The 23,665-nt window shown below is 48.0% G+C and overlaps 1 protein-coding gene across 1 annotated transcript in view; it reads left to right on the forward strand.

Moving 5' to 3' along the window:
* Positions 1–327: 327 nt before the first annotated feature.
* The window catches only part of LOC136580506 (cytochrome P450 2C8-like), a 68,496-nt gene continuing 45,158 nt past the window's right edge, over positions 328–23,665 (forward strand). Inside the window, exons 1-2 of the mRNA XM_066581111.1 lie at positions 328–507; positions 9,634–9,796. Coding sequence (XP_066437208.1) covers positions 328–507; positions 9,634–9,796 — 343 coding nt within the window. The remainder of the gene's footprint in view (positions 508–9,633; positions 9,797–23,665) is intronic.

Consider the following 23,665-nt stretch of genomic DNA (forward strand, 5'->3'; position numbering starts at 1 on the left):
TATTGATTTTTTTCCCCCTAAACTTGATAAATGTGTCAATAAAAGTTTAAAAACTTATGAAAAGTTAACAATTGAACCTCCATATACCACAAAAACATCTGAATGAAGGATTTAAAAACATTGAATCAGCAAACGTTGTGAAACACAATTTGTGTCAGTCTAAAAACTTTTGGTTACAACTGTACTGTATTATGAAATAGAACTGTAACTCTGCACCCTAAACACGCCCATCCTGTTTTCACTGATTCCAGGTTGGATTGTTGCCCTGTAACAGCTAATATATAGAGGAACATAGTGCAGTTAGAGCTGTAATCACAGGGACACAGAATGGCTCTGAATATTGCAGCAACGCTTCTCCTGGCTACTGGAGTTATGCTACTGATTTATCTCATTAAATGGTGGGGTAGTGTCAAACAGAAGAATCTACCCCCGGGACCTACACCGCTACCCGGCCTGGGGAATGTCTTTCAGCTTGGCACCACAGAACTGCCACAGACTTTAGTGAAGGTATGTACACCAACACTTGCAATCTTACCCTTATTAGGATACTGGGTATATAGCAATTCCTACAAAAATCTGTTGTCAAAATATCTCACAAGTCTCAGTGATCCAGTAATGGACAAGGAAAGCCTAGAGGTGCCAATAAACATTCAACAGCTCTCAGCCAAATGATCATTGAACCCCAAACTGTCTTCCCCAGTTTCCCCATATACATGAATGTTAGGCTCCGCTGTGCTTTTGTGTGTTTAGCGAGGTAAACCATATCCAGACAACTCTAAAAGTGGGTTATCTGGTGGAAACAAAAGGATCAGGCATTGAAACTCATTAGTCCTGGTCTTTCTTACCATCTTCTATCAGATAAAGGCTGAGCGACCCCCATACACATCAGAGAGTTATCTGGCCCTGCCATTGTTAGCAGGTTTAAATGACTAAAGACTGATGCTTATGTGGATCTTTAAGGAATTCATATTCCCCACAGCTACTCTACCAGCCCATCATCATAAACAGGCTATTTTAGAGCTATTTTGCTATATTTCTCTCTGGCTCTATTGGCTATAAACAGACTACTACAAACAGCAACCTGTATTTCTCTGACAAACTGAATGAAAAAAGGGTTATTTGCAACCCCCATCCTTGTGCTGTTCTACTGTGAGATTGATCTCCCTAGACAGGGGAATTAAAATACGTACAATATATATTATTTTTCAGACTATAAAACACACCTTACTTTTAGTTGGAAGTAGGACAAAAAATATTTCAAACCAAATGTGCAAAAACGTTGACATCTGCAGCTGACACGTTGTTATGAGGATATGTGCAGCCAACACACTACAGAGGGACATATGTGGACAACACTCTGATATAGGGACATGATGGTCTTTTCTACAATGCAGAATATATGTAGAAATTAAGGAGGGGGTGAGGGAGAGGGGTATTTGTACCTTGAATATTACACTGGGACTTTCCTATATAATTTGCCTGTCTATTAACTACAGTACATAGAGCAGCCCTATACTGTCAGGAGGACTTTTATGGCTGTTTTCCATGGTTATGTACACAGGCATGCTGGCCAATCAGGGAATTTTGTGGGGGCAAAAGAGAGAAAAATGTGGAACTGATTGTAGATTGACAGAGAACAGAGCCTATTCTCTGCCCCTCTGGGACCTTTCACATGGGACGGAATTACGCAGTCATATCCGCAGCTGCAGAATTCCACACCAAAGACCGCAGGTCTAACTGAATTTTGATGTGGAATTGCCCCGCACAGAAATGTCACTCCCCGGTCGCTGGCTCCAGTCTGCGCATGCGCCGGCTGCCCGGCAGCCGGCACATGAAAGAGCCGGAGCCAAGGCAGCAGGTGAGTGCCGCACAGGTCTCTGCAAGGGCTCAGGTCGGTTCCCGCTGCGAGAATTCTCGCAGCCGCATCCGACCCAGCCATCTGCAGGTGGCCTTACATACAGATTACTCCACACAACATTGTGCATTGCACTTCTGATGCCATACTGTATATCACAGTCTGTTTTTCCTTTAAAGAGTAACTGCACTTTCTAAAACCTTTTACATGTCAGAGCAACATGTCATAAGTTTTAATCAGCAGGGGTCCAGTGCTAAAAACACTGCTGATCACTCAAATGAAGGGGCTGCAGCTCTCATCCAAGCACTGTGCCCCTTCAATTGTCTTTGCTGCCTGTCAGTTGCACATAGTAGCTGAAGACGTACAAATGTCTATAAAAGTTTATGCATCTGTCTTAGGCTGCTGAGAAGAACGGAAAAGCAATGAAGGCAGCTGAAGTTGCACAGCGCTTGGGTGAGCGCTGCGGCACCTTTATGTCAACGATCAAATAGGGGTTTCAGCAGCCTGACCCCCACTGATCAAAACTTCTGATGTCACTTTAACATTTTTTTTTCTTCTGATCACTCATACAGTATAATCCAATGCTATAGTATTGCATTATACTGCTTTCTGACAAGTAGTATATCAAGACATGTCACAGGCATGTCTTGATAGGCAACCAGTCATGGCAGCTCTGCCATGGCAACAAAATGACATATTTGGATGGGGGAGGGGGGCTTTTGGAGATCCACAAACACCGATCAGGGCATTTAAAGGTTAACAGCTTCAATCAGTGTGAATGGTGATTGGGGCTGTTGTGGGCGGTGTCCGCTCTCAAGAATGGATTCCTATTCCGCTCTATACAAACCTTGCGTGCCCAGGACATAACTGTATGTCCTGGGGTGCGGTGGGGTTAAAGACCTTTATATGTTTGCATGGGCACAGAAGTACTTATCTGAACCCAGATTTTACTTTATGAGTTATGCATGTATACATTGGACAGGTGTTTGAATATATTTATTGTGGCAAGTTGGGGGTCACTCGCCTAAAGAATTGCCATACTTTCCATCTGGAATGGGCACCAAATGTATAGGAGTTACTCAGGAGACTGGCATTCTCTTTAAACACTCTGGCACCTGCCCGTATTTATTTCATATATAGCAAAGTTCATTACATCACCAAAGTGCATCCGTACCTCACCAGGGTGAAAGTTTAGGGTCATCCTCCCTGTCAGACTCAAGGCTTCCGCTGGATCTCAGGTTTGCAGCCCTTTCAGCTCTGCTGCGCTGTCAATTTTCCCCCGAGTGTGGCAGGAACTCATACTTTTATGTTAAATCCTGCCACACCCACAGGTGTTCTCTCTCATCTCTACAGCCTGAATGCCTGTCTACAGCCCTCTGTAGGCCATTTTGTGTACTGCAGCACCACATCCCCCTCCCGCCTCTGATAAGGGCCATAGGGCTTATCACAGCTTTTGCTTGAGGGTCTCTTTTTGACTGGCACTTTCCTAGCTGCCATCTCATCTTTCTCATGCTTAATTTGCCTTCTGTCTTCTCTTTGGTTTCTTGTACTTCAGAGGGTTGCTCAGCCCTTACCTTCTTACTGTCTTTACTAGTGTTTACCAAGGCGATTTCTTCCTTCAAGCTTTTCCCAGTTCTCACAAACTATTCACCTGTAGTGCCTAGGTTACGTTCCAAAAATAATCTGGCTTGCTTTACTGCTTGTATTTAATTTTCAACGAACTGGGTTCTAGACATCTCTAGTCTCTAAACCTTCCTTTCAGCAACATGACTATTTGTTTCCCATTGTTTCATCTTCACAATTAACTTCTTGGCAAACTTTTGAAACAATGCCTTTCCCTCTGACACCAAGATCAAGGTGTGTGTCAAGGTTAGCACTTCGATCTCTTTCTTATGAGCCTTTTCCTCAGCACGCTCATATTCAATGGCATATCTCGCAGGCCTGATTTTCTTTCCAGTAAGCCCCTGCTTACACAGCTTCTGTTTCTTCTCCAGTTCAGACATAATCTGACATTGGTGACCAAGCTCCACAGTAACATCTAATTCCTGCTGGAGACTTGTTTTAAACTTCTCAAGTTTATCATAAGCAGCTGAATCTTTCTTTATACCACTGACATGCAGCTTTGAATTTCTCTCTTCTGCTCTTCAACAGAACCCAAGCATGCAGTATTATTCTCCATTTTCTTTTGCATATCTGACACCTGAGCCTGAAATGTTGCAATCTGCCTTGACAGATTTCTCTTGCATTCAGACTCATGTTTGCCTTCCAATAGCACCTTCACCTCCTGGGTCAGTCCAGTACACTCACCAAAGCCTTTTTGGCCTCTTCCAAGGTTTCTTTCACCTTTTCAGTTTGCTTTAACCACTTGGACAGTTCCCCTATAACTAGAGCATGATTCTGTTTAAGCTCCTGAATCTGGGTTTTTTGAAGTCCAGTATATCTTTCAAGACCTTTGTTTGCTTCTCTGACTGGCTTCAAGAAGCTTTTTACCTTTTCAGGCTTTCCTCAAGCTGATTTATCTGAGACTCCAATTCACAATTTTTCTTTGCTAACTGCATTTTCAACTCTGCAACTTTATTATGCAAATCTGCAGTTTGATTATGCGCATCTGTAGAATCTCCTAACTTGCAACATGTCATCTCTAAAGGCCCTTTCACACACAACGATTATTGTTCAAAATTTGCTCAAAAGCCATCTTTTGAGCAATAATCGTGTATAAATGTGTGCCCATTGTGCACTTACCATACACTTTTCATCCATCACTGACTTCTGGTCCGCATTAAATTTTTGTCCCTCTGGACCATAAGATAAGATGGACCGCACGCTGAGTTCTCCATGGGCAGCACTGATCACAGCTGATAACATTCTATAACAGCTGTTAACAGCCACTGTCCCTCTGGAGAACAATAACGATGTATTTAGAAAACAGACCACACAATGTTTTCTAAATACATCCAGATGAAGTACTTAAAGGGGTTGTCCCGCGAAAGCAAGTGGGTCTATACACTTCTGTATGGCCATATTAATGCACTTTGTAATGTACATTGTGCATTAATTATGAGCCATACAGAAGTTATCAGAAGTTATTCACTTACCTGTTCCGTTGCTGGCGTCCTCGTCTCCATGGTGCCGTCTAATTTTCAGCGTCTAATCGCCAGATTAGACGCGCTTGTGCAGTCCGGGTCTTCTTCTTTTCTGAATGGGGCCGCTCGTGCCAGAGAGCTGCTCCGTGTAGCTCCGCCCCATCACGTGCCGATTCCAGCCAATCAGGAGGCTGGAATCGGCAATGGACCGCACAGAAGAGCTGCGGTCCACCGAGGGAGAAGATCCCGGCGGCCATCTTCAACCGGTAAGTAAGAAGTCACCGGAGCGCGGGGATTCAGGTAAGCGCTGTGCGGATTTTTTTTTAGGTCCCTGCATCGGGTTTGTCTCGCGCCGAACGGGGGGGCTGTTGAAAAAAACAAAACCCCGTTTCGGCGCGGGACAACCCCTTTAAGGGCTGATTAGCCCAATAGTACCCAAAATGATGGCTCAAAACTGTGTGTTTCTGATGAATTTTGAGTGATCATCAGTGTGTGTAAATGCACCTTAACTCTTGGGCTCTTATTTGCATTTTACAGTCCTGCTCACACTGAGCAGCTTGCGCTTCCTGACATAATCTGTGAACAGCTTCATCTCTGGCTACATTTCTGAGGTCTTGTATCTCCTTGTGGGCTTTTGAAAGATATCCCTCATCCCTCATATTTCTTTTTCTCACTTCTACTCAATTCTTTCAAGCCTTGTTCACACTGAACAGTCTGTTTTTCCAGCAACAGCCTGTGATCAGCTTCAGCTTTAACTAATCTTTTAGGCCTCATGTCCACAGGGAAAATAAAATGTAAGATCCGCAGCGGATCACCCGCGTGCGTGATCCGCACCTTAAAATTTCCCATCGGAATGCATTGACCACCCGCAGGTAGATAAATAGCCGCGGATGGTATTTTAAAGTGATTTAAAAATTTCATGCTCATAAAAAAAAACGCGACATGCTCCATTTAAGTGCGGATCACGCATGCAGGAGCTCATAGAGCTCATAGCTCAATTGATCTCCCGCATGAAAAAGAAAGGAATTTAAGCTCATCCACACTGCATCCGCAGCAGAAATCCGCATTACATATCTGCATTGGACCTGATTTTCCCTGTGGACATGAGGCCTTAAAGGGGTTGTCCCGCGCCAAAACGGGGTTTTTTTTTTTCAACCCCCCCCCCCCCCGTTCGGCGCGAGACAACCCCGATGCAGGGGTTAAAAAAGATCACCGAACAGCGCTTACCTGAATCCCCGCGCTCCGGTGACTTCTTACTTACCCGGTGAAGATGGCCGCCGGCATCTTCTCCCTCCGTGGACCGCAGGGCTTCTGTGCGGTCCATTGCCGATTCCAGCCTCCTGATTGGCTGGAATCGGCACGTGACGGGGCGGAGCTACACGGAGCTACACGGAGCCCCATTGAGAAGATAAGAAGACCCGGACTGCGCAAGCGCGTCTAATTTGGCCATTAGACGGCGAAAATTAGACGGCAACCATGGAGACGAGGACGCCAGCAACGGAGCAGGTAAGTGAAAAACTTTTTATAACTTCTGTATGGCTCATAATTAATGCACAATGTACATTACAAAGTGCATTAATATGGCCATACAGAAGTGTATAGGCCCACTTGCTGCCGCGGGACAACCCCTTTAAGGCACTCATTCTTTTCAGCCCTAACTGACTCTGTAAGTGTTACCATCTGCTTCATTAGGGGAGTTGCTTTGTCTCCTGCTCCTGGATGGTCATCTGAGCTAGCTGTTTCAGCAGCTCCTCCATGCCCGCAGGGGTTGTTTACAACTTTTCACTTTCTTTACCATTCTGGACCACAGGGTCTGCACTAACTACATTGATTGTCCCAGATGATGTTTGGTTGCTACTAGCAATCATTTCAGTTTCACAGGAAACTATAGCTGCAAATCCTCTCTCCCATTTGCTTTCACTTTTTCTAGAGGCATATTTAAGCTAACTCCCCCATAGGCTGTGGCTGAGCACCCTGTAGCAACCTGTTTAGACTTGGTCTTCACTTGTATAGATTGGGGAACATTTCTACAAATTCTAGGAATACCATATAAAGAAAACACCCCAGAATCTCACTCATAAAAGACTTCTGTGTCAACGAGAAACTTTTTCTGCAGCACATTTTTAGGCATACAGTTTCCAGACATGTTATCATTAAACGTCAGTGCATATGGTGCAGTCCTTACCACACCAACCTGCAAAACATCTGCACTATCAGTCCTTTTAAGTCTCTTTATCATTAAAGGAGATGTCCCGCGCCGAAACGGGTTTTTTTTTTTTTAAACCCCCCCCCCGTTCGGCGCGAGACAACCCCGATGCAGGGGTTAAAAAAACCACCCGCACAGCGCTTACCTGAATCCCGGCGGTCCGGTGACTTCAATACTTACCGCTGAAGATGGCCGCCGGGATCCTCTATCTTCGTGGACCGCAGCTCTTCTGTGCGGTCCACTGCCGATTCCAGCCTCCTGATTGGCTGGAATCGGCACGTGACGGGGCGGAGCTACACGGAGCTACACGGAGCCCCATAGAGAACAGCAGAAGACCCGGACTGCGCAAGCGCGGCTAATTTGGCCATCGGAGGCCAAAAATTAGTCGGCACCATGGAGACCAGGACGCTAGCAACGGAGCAGGTAAGTAAAAAACTTTTTATAACTTCTGTATGGCTCATAATTAATGCACAATGTATATTACAAAGTGCATTATTATGGCCATACAGAAGTGTATAACCCCACTTGCTGCCTCGGGACATCTCCTTTAAGGAATCTATCACACTCCAGGAGTGGAGTTTACGGTCTACTTTGAGATATACACATGCTCAGCACACATTTATAAACACATATGTATATATACACACATACAGATGCTGCACACATGCACACACACATACATATATCCACAGAAACAGAATACATTGCACATGTCAGTCAGTCCTTTGACGTCATATACCAGATGCTAATCTTTATCTTCTGCAGCTCCTTCCTCAATCCGTATCATCCATAGCATCCTTCTCTTCTCAGGGGAGGGGACTCAGGGATAGATCGAGCTCTGATTGGTGTGGATCTGCAGACTAACAACTGCTCCACACCAATCCAGAAAAGCAGATACCGCTGGGGAGCAGCATGCATAGGGAAGAGGAGGAGACAGGAGATATGTAGCTGTGTCTCCTGAATAATGTCTCCCTTTTGCAATCATGCAGAGGCAGGCAAGCTGCAGAGGGGGCAAAGCCTGTAGGTGTTCCTTCATAGGGGCCCGTGGAAGGAAGAGATGGGCTCGAACATTGACAACCACAATGCATGGTTGCAAGGGTAGTCAGCTGTGTATGCTGTTTGGCAACAGAGGAAGGGAAGAAACAGCTAGTAAGTGCTTAGTTTAATTAAGCTTGAGGGCCCACTGAGGGCTCTATGAGCTCCCCAGTGGGCCAGTCTGAGCCTGCTCTCAGAAGATGATTGCTTAAGGCCCATTTACACGCAATTATCACTCAAAATTCGTTAAAACTATGGCATTTGAATGAAAATTGTTGCATGTAAATGCTCCCATTATTTACTCTTCAGCTGAAAGTGAGCTTAAAAGCCATCATTCAGCTGGAGAGTAGATAACACAGACCACACACGGTGTTCTCCACAGGAGCAGCTGATTACATTGTATTCACGCTGGCAGTTCATGACAGCCTGTAGGAGAACAAACGAGCTGCTGCAGAGCTCAGACCACCCGCTGAGTTCTGCAAGCAATTCTTGGAGGCTCATTTGCACGAACATGAAGTTGATAAAGTGCTAATGGGCATTAGTCTTTCAATCGTTTGAAAGATTCTTTGCATGTAAATGCACTCCCCACTTCCTTAAAAGAAGTGAGATAAACACATTTTTAAAGGTACACTCACAAGATAAGACACACAGAGATTTTATCTCCATTTTCTGGAGAAAAAATATGTGTCTTATAGTTGTAAAAATGTGGTATGTAAATATGTATACAATGGATATTAGGGCTTATTCCCATGAGCATATATCGGCCGGCGTTTTCACAGTTGGACGATATACGCTTCCATCTAAACAGTCCCCCCTTCCCTCCCACTCACCGTCTCTCTGCCTCTCTCCTCCACTTCTGTGTTTTTAATGGGAGGGGGCGGAAATGAGGTGGAGCTTAGGGGAGGAGAGAAGCAGAGAATCGGTGAGTGGGAGAAACAGAGTATATCGGCCGGGAGTGAAAACCCGGCCGATATATGCACGTCTGAATAAGCCCTTATAACAATAGTTTCACTGTGAAAAATTAAAGGGCTTGATTGGTTTGTTAGAAGGGCTCCATTGTTGGAACCATTGACAACTAGCTGTTATCTGGAGGTGGACCCAGTATCTAGTGTTCAATGTACATTCAGCACCCCTGCTCTTACTCTCCCACCCCGCTCCCCCCGCTAGCCTGCTCGGATGAGAATGCAGTTACTCGAGAAGAGCGATGCTTTCTCGAGTAACTGCCTTATCCGAGCGTGCTCGCTCATCTGCTCATAATACAGGTTTGTGCAGGAATCATGTCATATCTTGGGATATGCAAAAAGCCTTTCCTAAACCTTCTGTGTTAGTCTTTCTTGATCACACTGGACAGTATCTTCTTTTGTAAGTAAACAGTTCCTACCTGTAATATGCTGATGTAAGGAAAAAACGGTTGTCACATGCTTCATAAGTCTATGTACTCTATATCTTTCTAGCTGAGTGAGACATATGGACCTGTCTATACCATCTACATAGCAAACCTCCGGACGATAATACTGATTGGGTACGATGCTGTGAAGGAAGCATTGGTGGATTGCAGTGATGTGTTTAGTGAGAGGGGAGACACAGGATCTGGAGAGTTTTTTACTAAGGACTTTGGTAAGCTGATAAAGTAAATGACTACATTAGCAACAAATTACACATTTTATGTAGCACTAGCTGATATACCCGGCTTCACCCGAGTTAATTTGGTACTGGTGTTTATCTGGTGTTCACACAAATCTTATGAAGTCGTGGTTACTTTAGAGATACGGGGAAAAAAATATGTTCACCATTTTGCATGGTTCTTTGCGTTACCCTGGAAACACGACATGGAGGTAACCATGCGAATGTCACCCCACAGAATGTCCACCTCTCACACGCTGCTCATAACACACAGATCAGATAGATTTCTCTTAGTGTATAGACAGATAAGAGAGAGATTTATCTCAGACTGTATGTGAAAATGCCACTACACAGAATGTGCCACCTCACACACACTGCTCATTTTTACCCTGAAAGGTAACGGCTATTTTCATTCAAATTTCCTACCCAGACTGAAGGTTGCAGCCCCTTGTTATAGTTGAAGGTATACTCCATCCCAGCAGTCCCTGTCCACTTCCTTTTGTACTTTACAGCCTTTTAATACATACAACAGTCAGTTTTATTCCTGTCAGTATATACTCATATTTCTAAATGCGTTGTTTTGCTGAGAAGATAACTGTCTCATATATTGCGGGGTACAGATATGTTATTAGTTACATAACATAGGAATGGTCATGCCAAATTTCAAGTTTGTGCAATACAGATGTGTATTATTAGTTACATTACATAGGGGAGTCACTTACTTTTATTCATAGGATTCAATAATCAAGTTGCACCCCTTTAAATTTCCAATATTTAGTATGCAAAGAATGGTCATGGCAAATTTCACATTTGTGTGGTAAAAATTTGTGTAATGATTTGTTGCATCTGGAAGGGAGAGAATTAGATTCCATACGTAAAATTTGGACGCTAATTCTTTTGCGCTTAGAATTGAATAATCGAGTTGGGACCCCTTAACTTTTCATATTTATGACATAATCAATGCTCGTGCCAAACCTCTATGACATTGGGAAGTGAGAGAATTAGATTACGTACGTAAAATTTGGACGCTAATTCTTTTGCGCTTGGAATTGAATAATCGAGTTGGGACCAATTGACTTTTCTACTTAAGACATAATCAATGCTCGTGCCAAATTTCAAGTTTCTATGACATCGGGAAGTGAGAGAATTAGATTCCGTATATAAAATTTGGACACTAATTCTTTTGCACTTAGAATTGAATAATTGAGTTGGGACCAATTGACTTTTCTACTTAAGACATAATCAATGCTCGTGCTGAATTTCAAGTTTCTATGACATCGGGAAGTGAGAGAATTAGATTACATACGTAAAATTTGGACGCTAATTCTTTTGCACTCAGAATTGAACAATCAAGTTGGGACCCATTAGCTTTTCCTATTAATGACATGATCAATGCTCGTGCCAACTTTCGAGTCTCTATGACATCCGGAAGTGAGAGAATTTGATTCCGTACGTCAAATTTGGACGCTAATTATTTTGCGCTTAGAATTAAATAATAGAGTTGGAACCCAATATCTTTTCCTATAAATGACATAATCAATGCTCGTACCAAATTTCAAGTTTCTATGACATCGGGAAGTGAGAGACACCGGGAAGTGAGAGAAATACGTAAAATTTGGACGCTACTTCTTTTGCGCTTAGAATTCAACAATCAAGTTGGGACCTATTAGCTTTTACTATTTATGATGCAATCAATGCTCATGCCAAATTTCAAGTTTCTATGACATTGGGAAGTGAATTAGATTATGTACGTAAAATTTGGACGCTAATTCTTTTGCGTTTAGAATTGAATAATCAAGTTGGGACCCATTAGCTTTTCCTAATCATGACATAATCAATGCCCGTGCCAAATTTCAAGTTTTTATGACATCGGGAAGTGAGAGAATTAGTTGCGAGTCTGTCAGTCAGTGAGTCAGTGAGTCATTGAGTCAGTGAGGACTTCGTCTTTATATATATACATAAACATCTGCTAAAATTTATACCTATTTCTGAAGCTGTTAGTTTACTTCTTACTTAAAGGGGTTCTGTCTTTAAAAACAAAAAATTATATACTTACTAGACATAAGCGAACGTACTAGTTTCGAGTAATTACTTGATCGAGCACAGCGATTTTCGAGTACTTCCGTACTCGGGTGAAAAGATTCGGGGCGCGCCGGGGGGGGGGCGGGGGGAGGCGTGGCGGTGCGGGGGGTAGCAGCGAGGAACAGGGGGAGCCCTCTCTCTCTCCGTCTCCCCCCCACTCCCCGCTGCAACCCCCCACTCACCCACGGGGCCCCCCAAATCTTTTTGCCCGAGTACGGAAGTACTCGAAAATCGCGGCACTCGGGCGAAAAAGGGGCATGGCCGAGTAGGTTCGCTCATGTCTAATACTTACCTATTGCTCCCCAGGCAGCCTGCTTACCTCTTCTTCTTCCAAATCTTCTCCTGGAGCCGCTTGTCACTTCGGTCACGTGACCTGCAGCCGCCCAATTTCCCTCCATCCGGTCATGAAGCATACATTGCGCTACCTTCCGCTTCCTTCAGGTCAATGTACGCATACGTCAATAGTGACGTAGCGTTCATTGCCTTCTCAGGAAGCGCGGAATGAAGGCAGCCGTGCGAGACAACGGCGCGACTGCGCATGCGCGAACCCGGCGCATGACTGCGTAAGCGCGAGGCTGCGGCACGCACGCCCGCCCGGGAGCACTTTACACGTGCACGGGCACATTCTCGGCTAATAGAAATGTATCCCTGACACTGTTTTCAGGCAGAATACATTTCTATTAGCCAATAGAAATCCAAGCTTCTGCTGCCACCCGGCCTTTCAAATCTATATATATGCATATATATATATATATATATATATATATATATATATATATATATATATATATATATATGAATATATGTATATGCATATTATATATATATATATATATGCGCATATATATGCATATATATGCTATGTGTATTCAACTATCTGTCTGTGTTTATCCGTCTGCGTCTATCCGTCTGTATTTATCCTTCTATCCGCCTGTATTTATCCGTCTATCCATCTGTATTTATCTGTCTATCAGCCTGCATCTATCCGTCTGTATTTATCCGTCTATATTTATCCGTCTATCCGTCTGTATTAGAGATGAGCGAGCATACTCGTCCGAGCTTGATACTCGTTCAAGTATTAGGGTGTTCGAGATGCTCGTTACTCGTGACGAGTACCACATGATGTTCGGGTTACTTTCATTTTCTTCCCTGAGAAATTTGCGCGCTTTTCTGGCCAATAGAAAGACAGGGAAGGCATTACAACTTCCCCCTGCGACGTTTAAGCCCTATACCACCCCCCTGCAGTGAGTGGCTGGCGAGATTAGGTGTCACCCGAGTATTAAAATCTGCCCCTCCCGCGGCTCGCCACAGATGCATTCTGACATAGAGGAGGGAAAGTGGTATCTTGGTGGAGCTACTATAGGGAGAGTGTTAGGAGTATTTTAGGTTTCAAGAACCCCAACGGTCCTTCTTAGGCCATAAAAATCACAGATCGCACCTATGTGCGATCTGCGATTTCTGTTCTCTTCCCTATATGCGCTCAATGGGGCCGGCGGCAGCAGCGCCGGCCCCATTGAGAACATATAGAAGACAAATCATTCTTCTCTGCCACAGCTGTTACAGCTGTGCAGAGAAGAAAGATGTTTGCCCATTGAATTCAATGGAGCCAGCAATACAGCAGGTTCCACTGAAAGCAATGGGCTGCCGGCGATCGCGGGATGAATTGTCGGGAAGAGCTTAAATATATAAGCCCTTCCCTGCAATTCATCCAGAAATGTGTTACAGTAAAAATATATACCGGCGTATAAGGCGACGGGGCGTATAAGACGACCCCCCAACTGTCACCTTATACGCCGGTAATACAGCGGAGCAAAGAAACAAAAACATTACTCACTTCACCGGGAGTTCTGCGGTGCTCCTGCAGGCTGTCGCTCCCTCCTGGTCCCCGGCAGAGCATTGCTTTCTCTACGAAGGGCTTTAAATCCCCGCCTCCAGAAACACACGTGCCTTCAGCCAATCACAGCCAATGACAATGATGTCATTGAATGGCTGTGATTGGCTGAAGGCACGTGTGTTTCTGGAGGTGGGGATTTCAACCACTGTGTCCAGAAAGCAATGCTCTGCCTGGGACCAGGAGGGAGCGACAGCCTGCAGGAGCACCGCAGAACGCCCGGTGAAGTGAGTAATGATTTTTATTCTTTGCTCCGCTGTATTACCGGCGTATAAGGTGACAGTTGGGGGGTCGTCTTATACGCCCCGTCGCCTTATACGCCGGTATATATTTTTATTGTAACACATTTCTGGATGAATTGCAGGGAAGGGCTTATATATTTAAGCCCTTCCCGACAATTCATCCCGCGATCGCCGGCAGTCCATTGCTTTCAGTGGAACCTGCTGTATTGCTGGCTCCATTGAATTCAATGGGCAAACATCGTTCTTCTCTGCCACAGCTGTTACAGCTATGGCAGAGGAGAACGATCTTTATGCTGACAGTGCGGGGGGGGGGGGCACTCTTGCCGCTATTGTGGCTTAATAGTGGGACCTGGGAACTTGAGATGCAGCCCAACATGTAGCCCCTCGCCTGCCCTATCCGTTGCTGTGTCGTTCCCATCACTTTCTTGAATTGCCCCGATTTTCACAAACGAAAACCTTAGCGAGCATCGGCGATATACAAAAATGCTCGGGTCGCCCATTGACTTCAATGGGGTTCGTTACTCGAAACGAACCCTCGAGCATCGCGAAAATTTCGTCCCGAGTAACGAGCACCCAAGCATTTTGGTGCTCGCTCATCTCTAGTCTGTATTTATCCGTCTATATTTATCCATCTATTTGTCTGCGTCTATCCGTCTATCTGTCCGCGTCTATCCATCTGTGTTTATCCGCCTATCCGTCTGTATTTATCCGTCTGCGTCTATCCGTCTGTGTTTATCCATCTGTGTTTATCCGTCTATCCGTCTGTGTCTATCCGTCTGTGTTTATCCGTCTGTGTTTATCCGCCTATCCGTCTGTATTTATCCATCTGCGTCTATCCGTCTGTATTTATCCATCTGTGTTTATCCGTCTATCCGTCTGTGTTTATCCGTCTATCCGTCTGTGTTTTTTTCCGTCTATCCGTCCGTGTTTATCCGTCTGCGTCTATCCGTCTGTATTTATCTGTCTATCGTCTGCATCTATCCGTCTGTGTTTATCTGTCTATCCGTCTGCGTCTATCCATCTGTGTTTATCCGTCTATCCGTCTGTGTTTATCCATCTATCCGTCTGTGTTTATCCATCTATCCGTCTGTGTTTATCCGTCTATCCGTCTGCGTTAGTGATGAGCGAACGTACTCGTCCGAGCTTGATGCTCGGGCGAATATTAGGGTGTTCGGGATGCTCGTTACTCTTAACGAGCACCACGCGGTGTTCGGGTTACTTTCACTTTCCTCTGTGAGACAGCGCGCTTTTCTGGCCAATTGAAAGACAGGGAAGGCATTACAACTTCCCCCTGTGACGTTCAAGCCCTATACTACCCCCCTGCTGTGAGTGGCTGGGGAGATCAGATGTCACCCGAGTATAAAAGTCGGCCCCTCCCGCGGCTCGCCTCAGATGCCTTGTGAGTTAGCTGAGGGAAAGTGCTGCTGCTGGTGCTGCTGTAGGGAGAGTGTTAGGAGTGAGTGTAGGCTTCAAGAACCCCAACGGTCCTTCTCAGGGCCACATCTATCTGTGTGCAGTACTGTGGAGGGTGCTGTTAGCAGTGTTGCACAATTTTTTTTTTTTTTAAATCGGCTGTCTGCAGAGCATTGCGCCCTGCAGTAATAGTCCAGGGACAGAAGTGGTGGTTAGGCAGGGAGAGTGTTAGGAGTGAGTGTAGGCTTCAAGAACCCCAACGGTCCTTCTTAGGGCCACATTTAACCGTGTGCAGTACTGTGCAGGCTGCTGTTAGCAGTGTTGCATTTTTTTTTTTTCAAAATCGGCTGTGCAGAGCATTGCGCCCTGCAGTAATACTACAGGGAGAGAATTGTGTAGGCAGGGCCAGAAGACATATATTATTGATTGAATATAGTCAGTGGGCCTTTTCTTTAAAAAAAAAGGGAAAAATTCTATGTGGCCTGCCTCTGTCAGTCCTCAGCGTTCTGTGTACGTGTGTGGTGGGTGGAGACAGTAAAAAATTCATACGCAGCCAGCTATGTTTAACAGCAGTCTTGCGCCAATTTATTTCCTGCCTTCCTGGGAAAAATCACCGCTCTGCTGCACTTCATATAACTGCATTTCTGTGGAATAGATTTCTTATCTGATTGAATATAGTCAGTGGGCCTTTTCTTTTAAAAAAAAGGGAAAAATTCTATGTGGCCTGCCTCTGTCAGTCCTCAGCATTCTGTGTACGTGTGTGGTGGGTGGAGATAGTAAAAAAATCATACGCAGCCAGCTACGTTTAACAGCAGTCTTGTGCCAATTTATTTCCTGCCTTCCTGGGAAAAATCACCGCTCTGCTGCACTTCATATAACTGCATTTCTGTGGAACAGATTTCTTATCTGATTGAATATAGTCAGTGGGCCTTTTCTTTAAAAAAAAAGGGAAAAATTCTATGTGGCCTGCCTCTGTCAGTCCTCAGCGTTCTGTGTACGCGTGTGGTGGGTGGAGATAGTAAAAAAATCATACGCAGCCAGCTACGTTTAACAGCAGTCTTGCGCCAATTTATTTCCTGCCTTCCTGGGAAAAATCACCGCTCTGCTGCACTTCATATAACTGCATTTCTGTGGAACAGATTTCTTATCTGATTGAATATAGTCAGTGGGCCTTTTCTTTTAAAAAAAAGGGAAAAATTCTATGTGGCCTGCCTCTGTCAGTCCTCAGCGTTCTGTGTACGTGTGTGGTGGGTGGAGACAGTAAAAAATTCATACGCAGCCAGCCACGTTTAACAGCAGTCTTGCGCCAATTTATTTCCTGCCTTCCTGGGAAAAATCACCGCTCTGCTGCACTTCATATAACTGCATTTCTGTGGAACAGATTTCTTATCTGATTGAATATAGTCAGTGGGCCTTTTCTTTTAAAAAAAAGGGAAAAATTCTATGTGGCCTGCCTCTGTCAGTCCACAGCGTTCTGTGTACGTGTGTGGTGGGTGGAGATAGTAAAAAATTCATACGCAGCCAGCTACGTTTAACAGCAGTCTTGCGCCAATTTATTTCCTGCCTTCCTGGGAAAAATCACCGCTCTGCTGCACTTCATATAACTGCATTTCTGTGGAACAGATTTCCTATCTGATTGAATATAGTCAGTGGGCCTTTTCTTTTAAAAAAAAGGGAAAAATTCTATGTGGCCTGCCTCTGTCAGTCCACAGCGTTCTGTGTACGTGTGTGGTGGGTGGAGATAGTAAAAAAATCATACGCAGCCAGCTACGTTTAACAGCAGTCTTGCGCCAATTTATTTCCTGCCTTCCTGGGAAAAATCACCGCTCTGCTGCACTTCATATAACTGCATTTCTGTGGAACAGATTTCTTATCTGATTGAATATAGTCAGTGGGCCGGCCTTCCCTTTAAAAAAAAGGGAAAAATTCCATTTGTCCTGCAGGCTTGCGCCAATTTATTTCCTGCCTGGGAAATCACTGGTAATACAGCATGCTGAGGGGTAGGGGTAGGCCTAGATGACGTGGACGTGGCCGAGGATGCGTAGGCCCAAGTGAGGGTGTGGGCACAGGCCGAGCTCCTGATCCAGGTGTATCGCAGCCGACTGCTGCGCGATTAGGAGAGAGGCACGTTTCTGGCGTCCACACATTCATCGCCCAATTAATGGATCCACGCGGGAGACCTTTATTAGAAAATGAGCAGTGTGAGCAGGTCCTGTCGTGGATGGCAGAAAGTGCTTCGAGCAAGCTATCATCCACCCACAGTTCTGCGCCGTCCAGTGCTGCAAATCCGAATCCTCTGGCTGCTGCTCCTCCTTCCTCCCAGCCTCCTCACTCCACTACAATGACACATGCTCAGGAGCGGGAAGACTCCCAGGAACTGTTCTCGGGCCGCTGCTCAGATTGGGCAGCAGTGGTTCCTCTCCCACCACAGGAGTTTATCGTCACTGATGCCCAACCATTGGAAAGTTCCCGGGGTCCGGGGGATGAGGCTGGGGACTTCCGGCAACTGTCTCAAGACCTTTCAGTGGGTGAGGAGGACGATGACGATGAGACACAGTTGTCTATCGGTGAGGTAGTAGTAAGGGCAGTAAGTCCGAGGGAGGAGCACACAGAGGATTCGGAGGAAGAGCAGCAGGACGATGAGGTGACTGACCCCACCTGGTTTGCAACGCCTACTCAGGACAGGTCTTCAGAGGGGGAGGCAAGGGCAGCAGCAGGGCAGGTTGCAAGAGGCAGTGCGGTGGCCAGGGGTAGAGGCAGGGCCAGACCGAATAATCCACCAACTGTTTCCCAAAGCGCACCCTCGCGCCATGCCACCCTGCAGAGGCCAAGGTGCTCTAAGGTCTGGCAGTTTTTCACAGAGACGCCTGACGACCGACGAACAGGGGTGTGCAACCTTTGTCGCACCAAGATCAGCCGGGGAGCCACCACCAACAGCCTCACCACCACCAGCATGCGCAGACATATGATGGCCAAGCACCCCACAAGGTGGGACGAAGGCCGTTCATCGCCTCCGGTTTGCACCGCTGCCTCTCCCCCTGTGCCCCAACCTGCCACTGAGATCCAACCCCGCTCTGAGGACACAGGCACTACCGTCTCCTGGCCTGCACCCACACCCTCACCTCCGCTGTCCTCGGCCCAATCCAGCAATGTCTCGCACCGCACCGTCCAGCCGTCGCTAGCGCAAGTGTTTGAGCGCAAGCGCAAGTACGCCGCCACGCACCCGCACGCTCAAGCGTTAACCGTCCACATAGCCAAATTTATCAGCCTTGAGATGCTGCCGTATAGGGTTGTGGAAACGGAGTCCTTCAAAAGTATGATGGCGGCGGCGGCCCCGCGCTACTCAGTTCCCAGTCGCCACTACTTTTCCCGATGTGCCGTCCCAGCCCTGCACGACCACGTCTCCCGCAACATTGTACGCGCCCTCACCAACGCGGTTACTGCCAAGGTCCACTTAACAACGGACACATGGACAAGCACAGGCGGGCAGGGCCACTATATCTCCCTGACGGCACATTGGGTGAATTTAGTGGAGGCTGGGACAGAGTCAGAGCCTGGGACCGCTCATGTCCTACCCACCCCCAGAATTGCAGGCCCCAGCTCGGTGGTGGTATCTGCGGCGGTGTATGCTTCCTCCACTAAACCACCCTCCTCCTCCTCCTCCTCCTCCAACGCAACCTCTGTCTTGCAATCAAGATGTGTCAGCAGCAGCAGCGCGTCGCCAGCAGTCGGTGTCGCGCGTCGTGGCAGCACAGCGGTGGGCAAGCGTCAGCAGGCCGTGCTGAAACTACTCAGCTTAGGAGATAGGAGGCACACGGCCCACAAACTGCTGCAGGGTCTGACAGAGCAGACCGACCGCTGGCTTGCGCCGCTGAGCCTCCAACCGGGCATGGTCGTGTGTGACAACGGCCGTAACCTGGTGGCGGCTCTGCAGCTCGGCAGCCTCACGCACGTGCCATGCCTGGCCCACGTCTTTAATTTGGTGGTTCAGCGCTTTCTGAAAAGCTACCCACGCTTGTCAGACCTGCTCGTAAAGGTGCGCCGGCTCTGCGCACATTTCCGCAAGTCCCACACGGACGCTGCCACCCTGCGGACCCTGCAACATCGGTTTACTCTGCCAGTGCACCGACTGCTGTGCGACGTGCCCACACGGTGGAACTCTACGCTCCACATGTTGGCCAGGCTCTATGAGCAGCGTAGAGCTATAGTGGAATACCAACTCCAACATGGGCGGCGCGGTGGGAGTGAGCCTCCTCAATTATTTTCAGAAGAGTGGGCCTGGTTGGCAGACATCTGCCAGGTCCTTCAAAACTTTGAGCAGTCTACCCAGGTGGTGAGCGGCGATGCGATCATTAGCGTCACCATTCCTCTGCTATGCATCTTGAGAAGTTCCTTGCAAAGCATAAAGGCAGATGCTTTGCGCTCGGAAACAGAGCCGGGGGAAGACAGTATGCCGCTGGATAGTCAGAGCACCCTCCTGTCTATATCTCAGCGCGTTCAGGAGGAGGAGGAGGAGCATGAGGAGGATGAGGAGGAGGGGGAAGAGACAGCTTGGCCCACTGCTGACGGTACCCATGCTGCTTGCCTGTCATCCTTTCAGCGTGTATGGCCTGAGGAGGAGGAGGAGGAGGATCCTGAAAGTGATCTTCCTAGTGAAGACAGCCATGTGTTGCGTACAGGTACCCTGGCACACATGGCTGACTTCATGTTAGGATGCCTTTCTCGTGACCCTCGCGTTACACGCATTCTGGCCACTACGGATTACTGGGTGTACACACTGCTCGACCCACGGTATAAGGAGAACCTTTCCACTCTCATTCCCGAAGAGGAAAGGGGTTCGAGAGTGTTGCTATACCACAGGACCCTGGCGGACAAGCTGATGGTAAAATTCCCATCCGACAGCGCTAGTGGCAGAAGGCGCAGTTCCGAGGGCCAGGTAGCAGGGGAGGTGCGGAGATCGAGCAGCATGTACAGCACAGGCAGTACAACAGTCTTTAAGGCCCTGGACAGCTTTATGGCTCCCCAGTGTCACCGCTCCCCAGTCAAGGCTGAGTCGGCGGGAGCACTGTAAAAGGATGGTGAGGGAGTACGTAGCCGATCGCACGACCGTCCTCCCTGACGCCTCTGCCACCTACAACTACTGGGTGTCGAAGCTGGACATGTGGCCTGAACTCGCGCTGTATGCCCTGGAGGTGCTTGCTTGTCCTGCGGCTAGCGTCCTGTCAGAGAGGGTGTTTAGTGTGGCTGGGGGAATCATCACGGATAAGCGTACCCACCTGTCAACCGACAATGCCGACAGGCTTACACTGATCAAGATGAACAAAGCCTGGATTTCCCCAGACTTCTCTTCTCTACCAGCGGACAGCAGCGATACCTAAGCAATACGTAGGCTGCACCCGCGGATGGAAGCATCGTTCTCTCTCACCATCCAAAACGGGGACATTTCTGCTTCATCAATCTGTGTATAATATTCCTCCTCCGACGACTCAGCCTTGACTGGGGAGCGGTGACACAGTCTTGCTGGGGAGCCATAAAGCTGGCAAAGGCCTTGGAGAATGTTCCCCTCCCTGCGCTGTACATGCTGCCTGATCTCTGCGCCTCCCCTGATACCTGGCCCTCGGAACTGCGCCTTCTGCCACTAGCGCTGTCGGATGGGAAGTTTACCATCAGTTTGTCCACCAGCGCCCTGTGGTATAGCATCATTCTCGAACCCCTTTCCTCTTCGGGAATGAGAGTGCAAAGGCTCTCCTTATACCGTGGATCGAGCAGTGTGTACACCCAGTAATCCGTAGTGGCCAGAATGCGTGTAACGCGAGGGTCACGAGAAAGGCATCCTAACATGAAGTCAGCCATGTGTGCCAGGGTACCTGTACGCAACACATGGCTGTCTTCACTAGGAAGATCACTTTCAGGATCCTCCTCCTCCTCCTCTTCCTCCTCCTCAGGCCATACACGCTGAAAGGATGACAGGCAAGCAGCATGGGTACCGTCAGCAGTGGGCCAAGCTGTCTCTTCCCCCTCCTCCTCATCCTCCTCATGCTCCTCCTCCTCCTCCTGAACGCGCTGAGATATAGACAGGAGGGTGCTCTGACTATCCAGCGACATACTGTCTTCCCCCGGCTCTGTTTCCGAGCGCAAAGCGTCTGCCTTTATGCTTTGCAGGGAACTTCTCAAGATGCATAGCAGAGGAATGGTGACGCTAATGATTGCAGCATCGCCGCTCACCACCTGGGTAGACTCCTCAAATTTTCCAAGGACCTGGCAGATGTCTGCCAACCAGGCCCACTCTTCTGTAAATAATTGAGGAGGCTGACTCCCACGCGCAAGTTGGAGTTGGTATTTCACTATAGCTCTACGCTGCTCATAGAGTCTGGCCAACATGTGGAGCGTAGAGTTCCACTGTGTGGGCACGTCGCACAGCAGTCGGTGCACTGGCAGATTAAACCGATGTTGCAGGGTCCGCAGGGTGGCAGCGTGCGTGTGTGATTTGCGGAAATGTGCGCAGATCCGGCGCACCTTTCCGAGCAGGTATGACAAGTGGGGGTAGCTTTTCAGAAAGCGCTGAACCACCAAATTAAACACATGGGCCAGGCATGGCACGTGCGTGAGGCTGCCGAGCTGCAGAGCCGCCACCAGCTTACGGCCGTTGTCACACACGACCATGCCCGGTTGGAGGCTCAGCGGCGCAAGCCAGCGGTCGGTCTGCTCTGTCAGACCCTGCAGCAGTTCGTGGGCCATGTGCCTCTTCTCTCCTAAGCTGAGTAGTTTCAGCACGGCCTGCTGACGCTTGCCCACCGCTGTGCTGCCACGCCGCGTGACACCGACTGCTGGCGACGTGCTGCTGCTGACACATCTTGATTGCGAGACAGAGGTTGCGTAGGAGGAGGAGGAGGGTGGTTTAGTGGAGGAAGCATACACCCCCGCAGATACCACCACCGAGCTGGGGCACGCAATTCGGGGGGTGGGTAGGACGTGAGCGGTCCCAGGCTCTGACTCTGTCCCAGCCTCCACTAAATTCACCCAATGTGCCGTCAGGGAGATATAGTGGCCCTGCCCGCCTGTGCTTGTCCACGTGTCTGTTGTTAAGTGGACCTTGGCAGTAACCGCGTTGGTGAGGGCGCGTACAATGTTGCGGGAGACGTGGTCGTGCAGGCCTGGGACGGCACATCAGGAAAAGTAGTGGCGACTGGGAACCGAGTAGCGCGGGGCCGCCGCCGCCATCATGCTTTTGAAAGCCTCCGTTTCCACAAGCCTATACGGCAGCATCTCTAGGCTGTTCAATTTTGCATTGTGCACGTTTAACGCTTGAGCGTGCGGGTGCGTGGCATCGTACTTGCGCTTGCGCTCAAACTGTGGCGCTAGCGACGTCTGGACGCTACGCTGAGAGACATTGCTGGATGGGGCCGAGGACAGCGGAGGTGAGGGTGTGGGTGCAGGCCAGGAGACGGTAGTGCCTGTGTCCTCAGAGGGGGGTTGGATCTCAGTGGCAGGTTGGGGCACAGGGGGAGAGGCAGTGGTGCAAACCGGAGGCGGTGAACGGGCATCGTCCCACCTTGTGGGGTGCTTGGCCATCATATGCCTGCGCATGCTGTTGGTGGTGCCTCCCCAGCTGATCTTGGCGCGACAAAGGTTGCACACCACTGTTCGTCGGTCGTCAGGCGTCTCTGTGAAAAACTGCCACACCGTAGAGCACCTTGACCTGTGCTGGGTGGCATGGCGCGAGGGGGCGCTTTGGGAAACAGTTGGTGGATTATTCGGTCTGGCCCTGCCTCTACCCCTGGCCACCGCACTGGCTCGGCCTGTGCCCACACCCTGACTTGGGCCTCCGCGTCCTCGCCCGCGTCCACGTCCTATAGGCCTACCCATACCCCTCAGCATGGTGTATTACCAGTGATTTGATTTCCCAGGCTGGAAATAAATTGGCGCAAGCCTGCTGTTAAACGTAGCTGGCTGCGTATGATTTGTTTACTATCTCCACCCACCACACACGTACACAGAACGCTGAGGACTGACAGAGGCAGGGCACATAGAATGTTTCCCTTTTTTTAAAAAGAAAAGGCCCGCGGACTATATTCAATCAGATAAGATATGTGTTGCACAGAAATGCAGTTATATGAAGTGCAGCACAGCGGTTACTTTTCCCAGGCAGGAAATAAATTGGTGCAAGCCTACAGGACAAATAGAATGTTTCCCTTTTTGGGAAACGGAGGGCCCACTGACTATATTCAATCAGAT

This window comes from Eleutherodactylus coqui, chromosome 10 (assembly GCF_035609145.1).
Source record: "Eleutherodactylus coqui strain aEleCoq1 chromosome 10, aEleCoq1.hap1, whole genome shotgun sequence".
Lineage (NCBI taxonomy): Eukaryota > Metazoa > Chordata > Amphibia > Anura > Eleutherodactylidae > Eleutherodactylus > Eleutherodactylus coqui.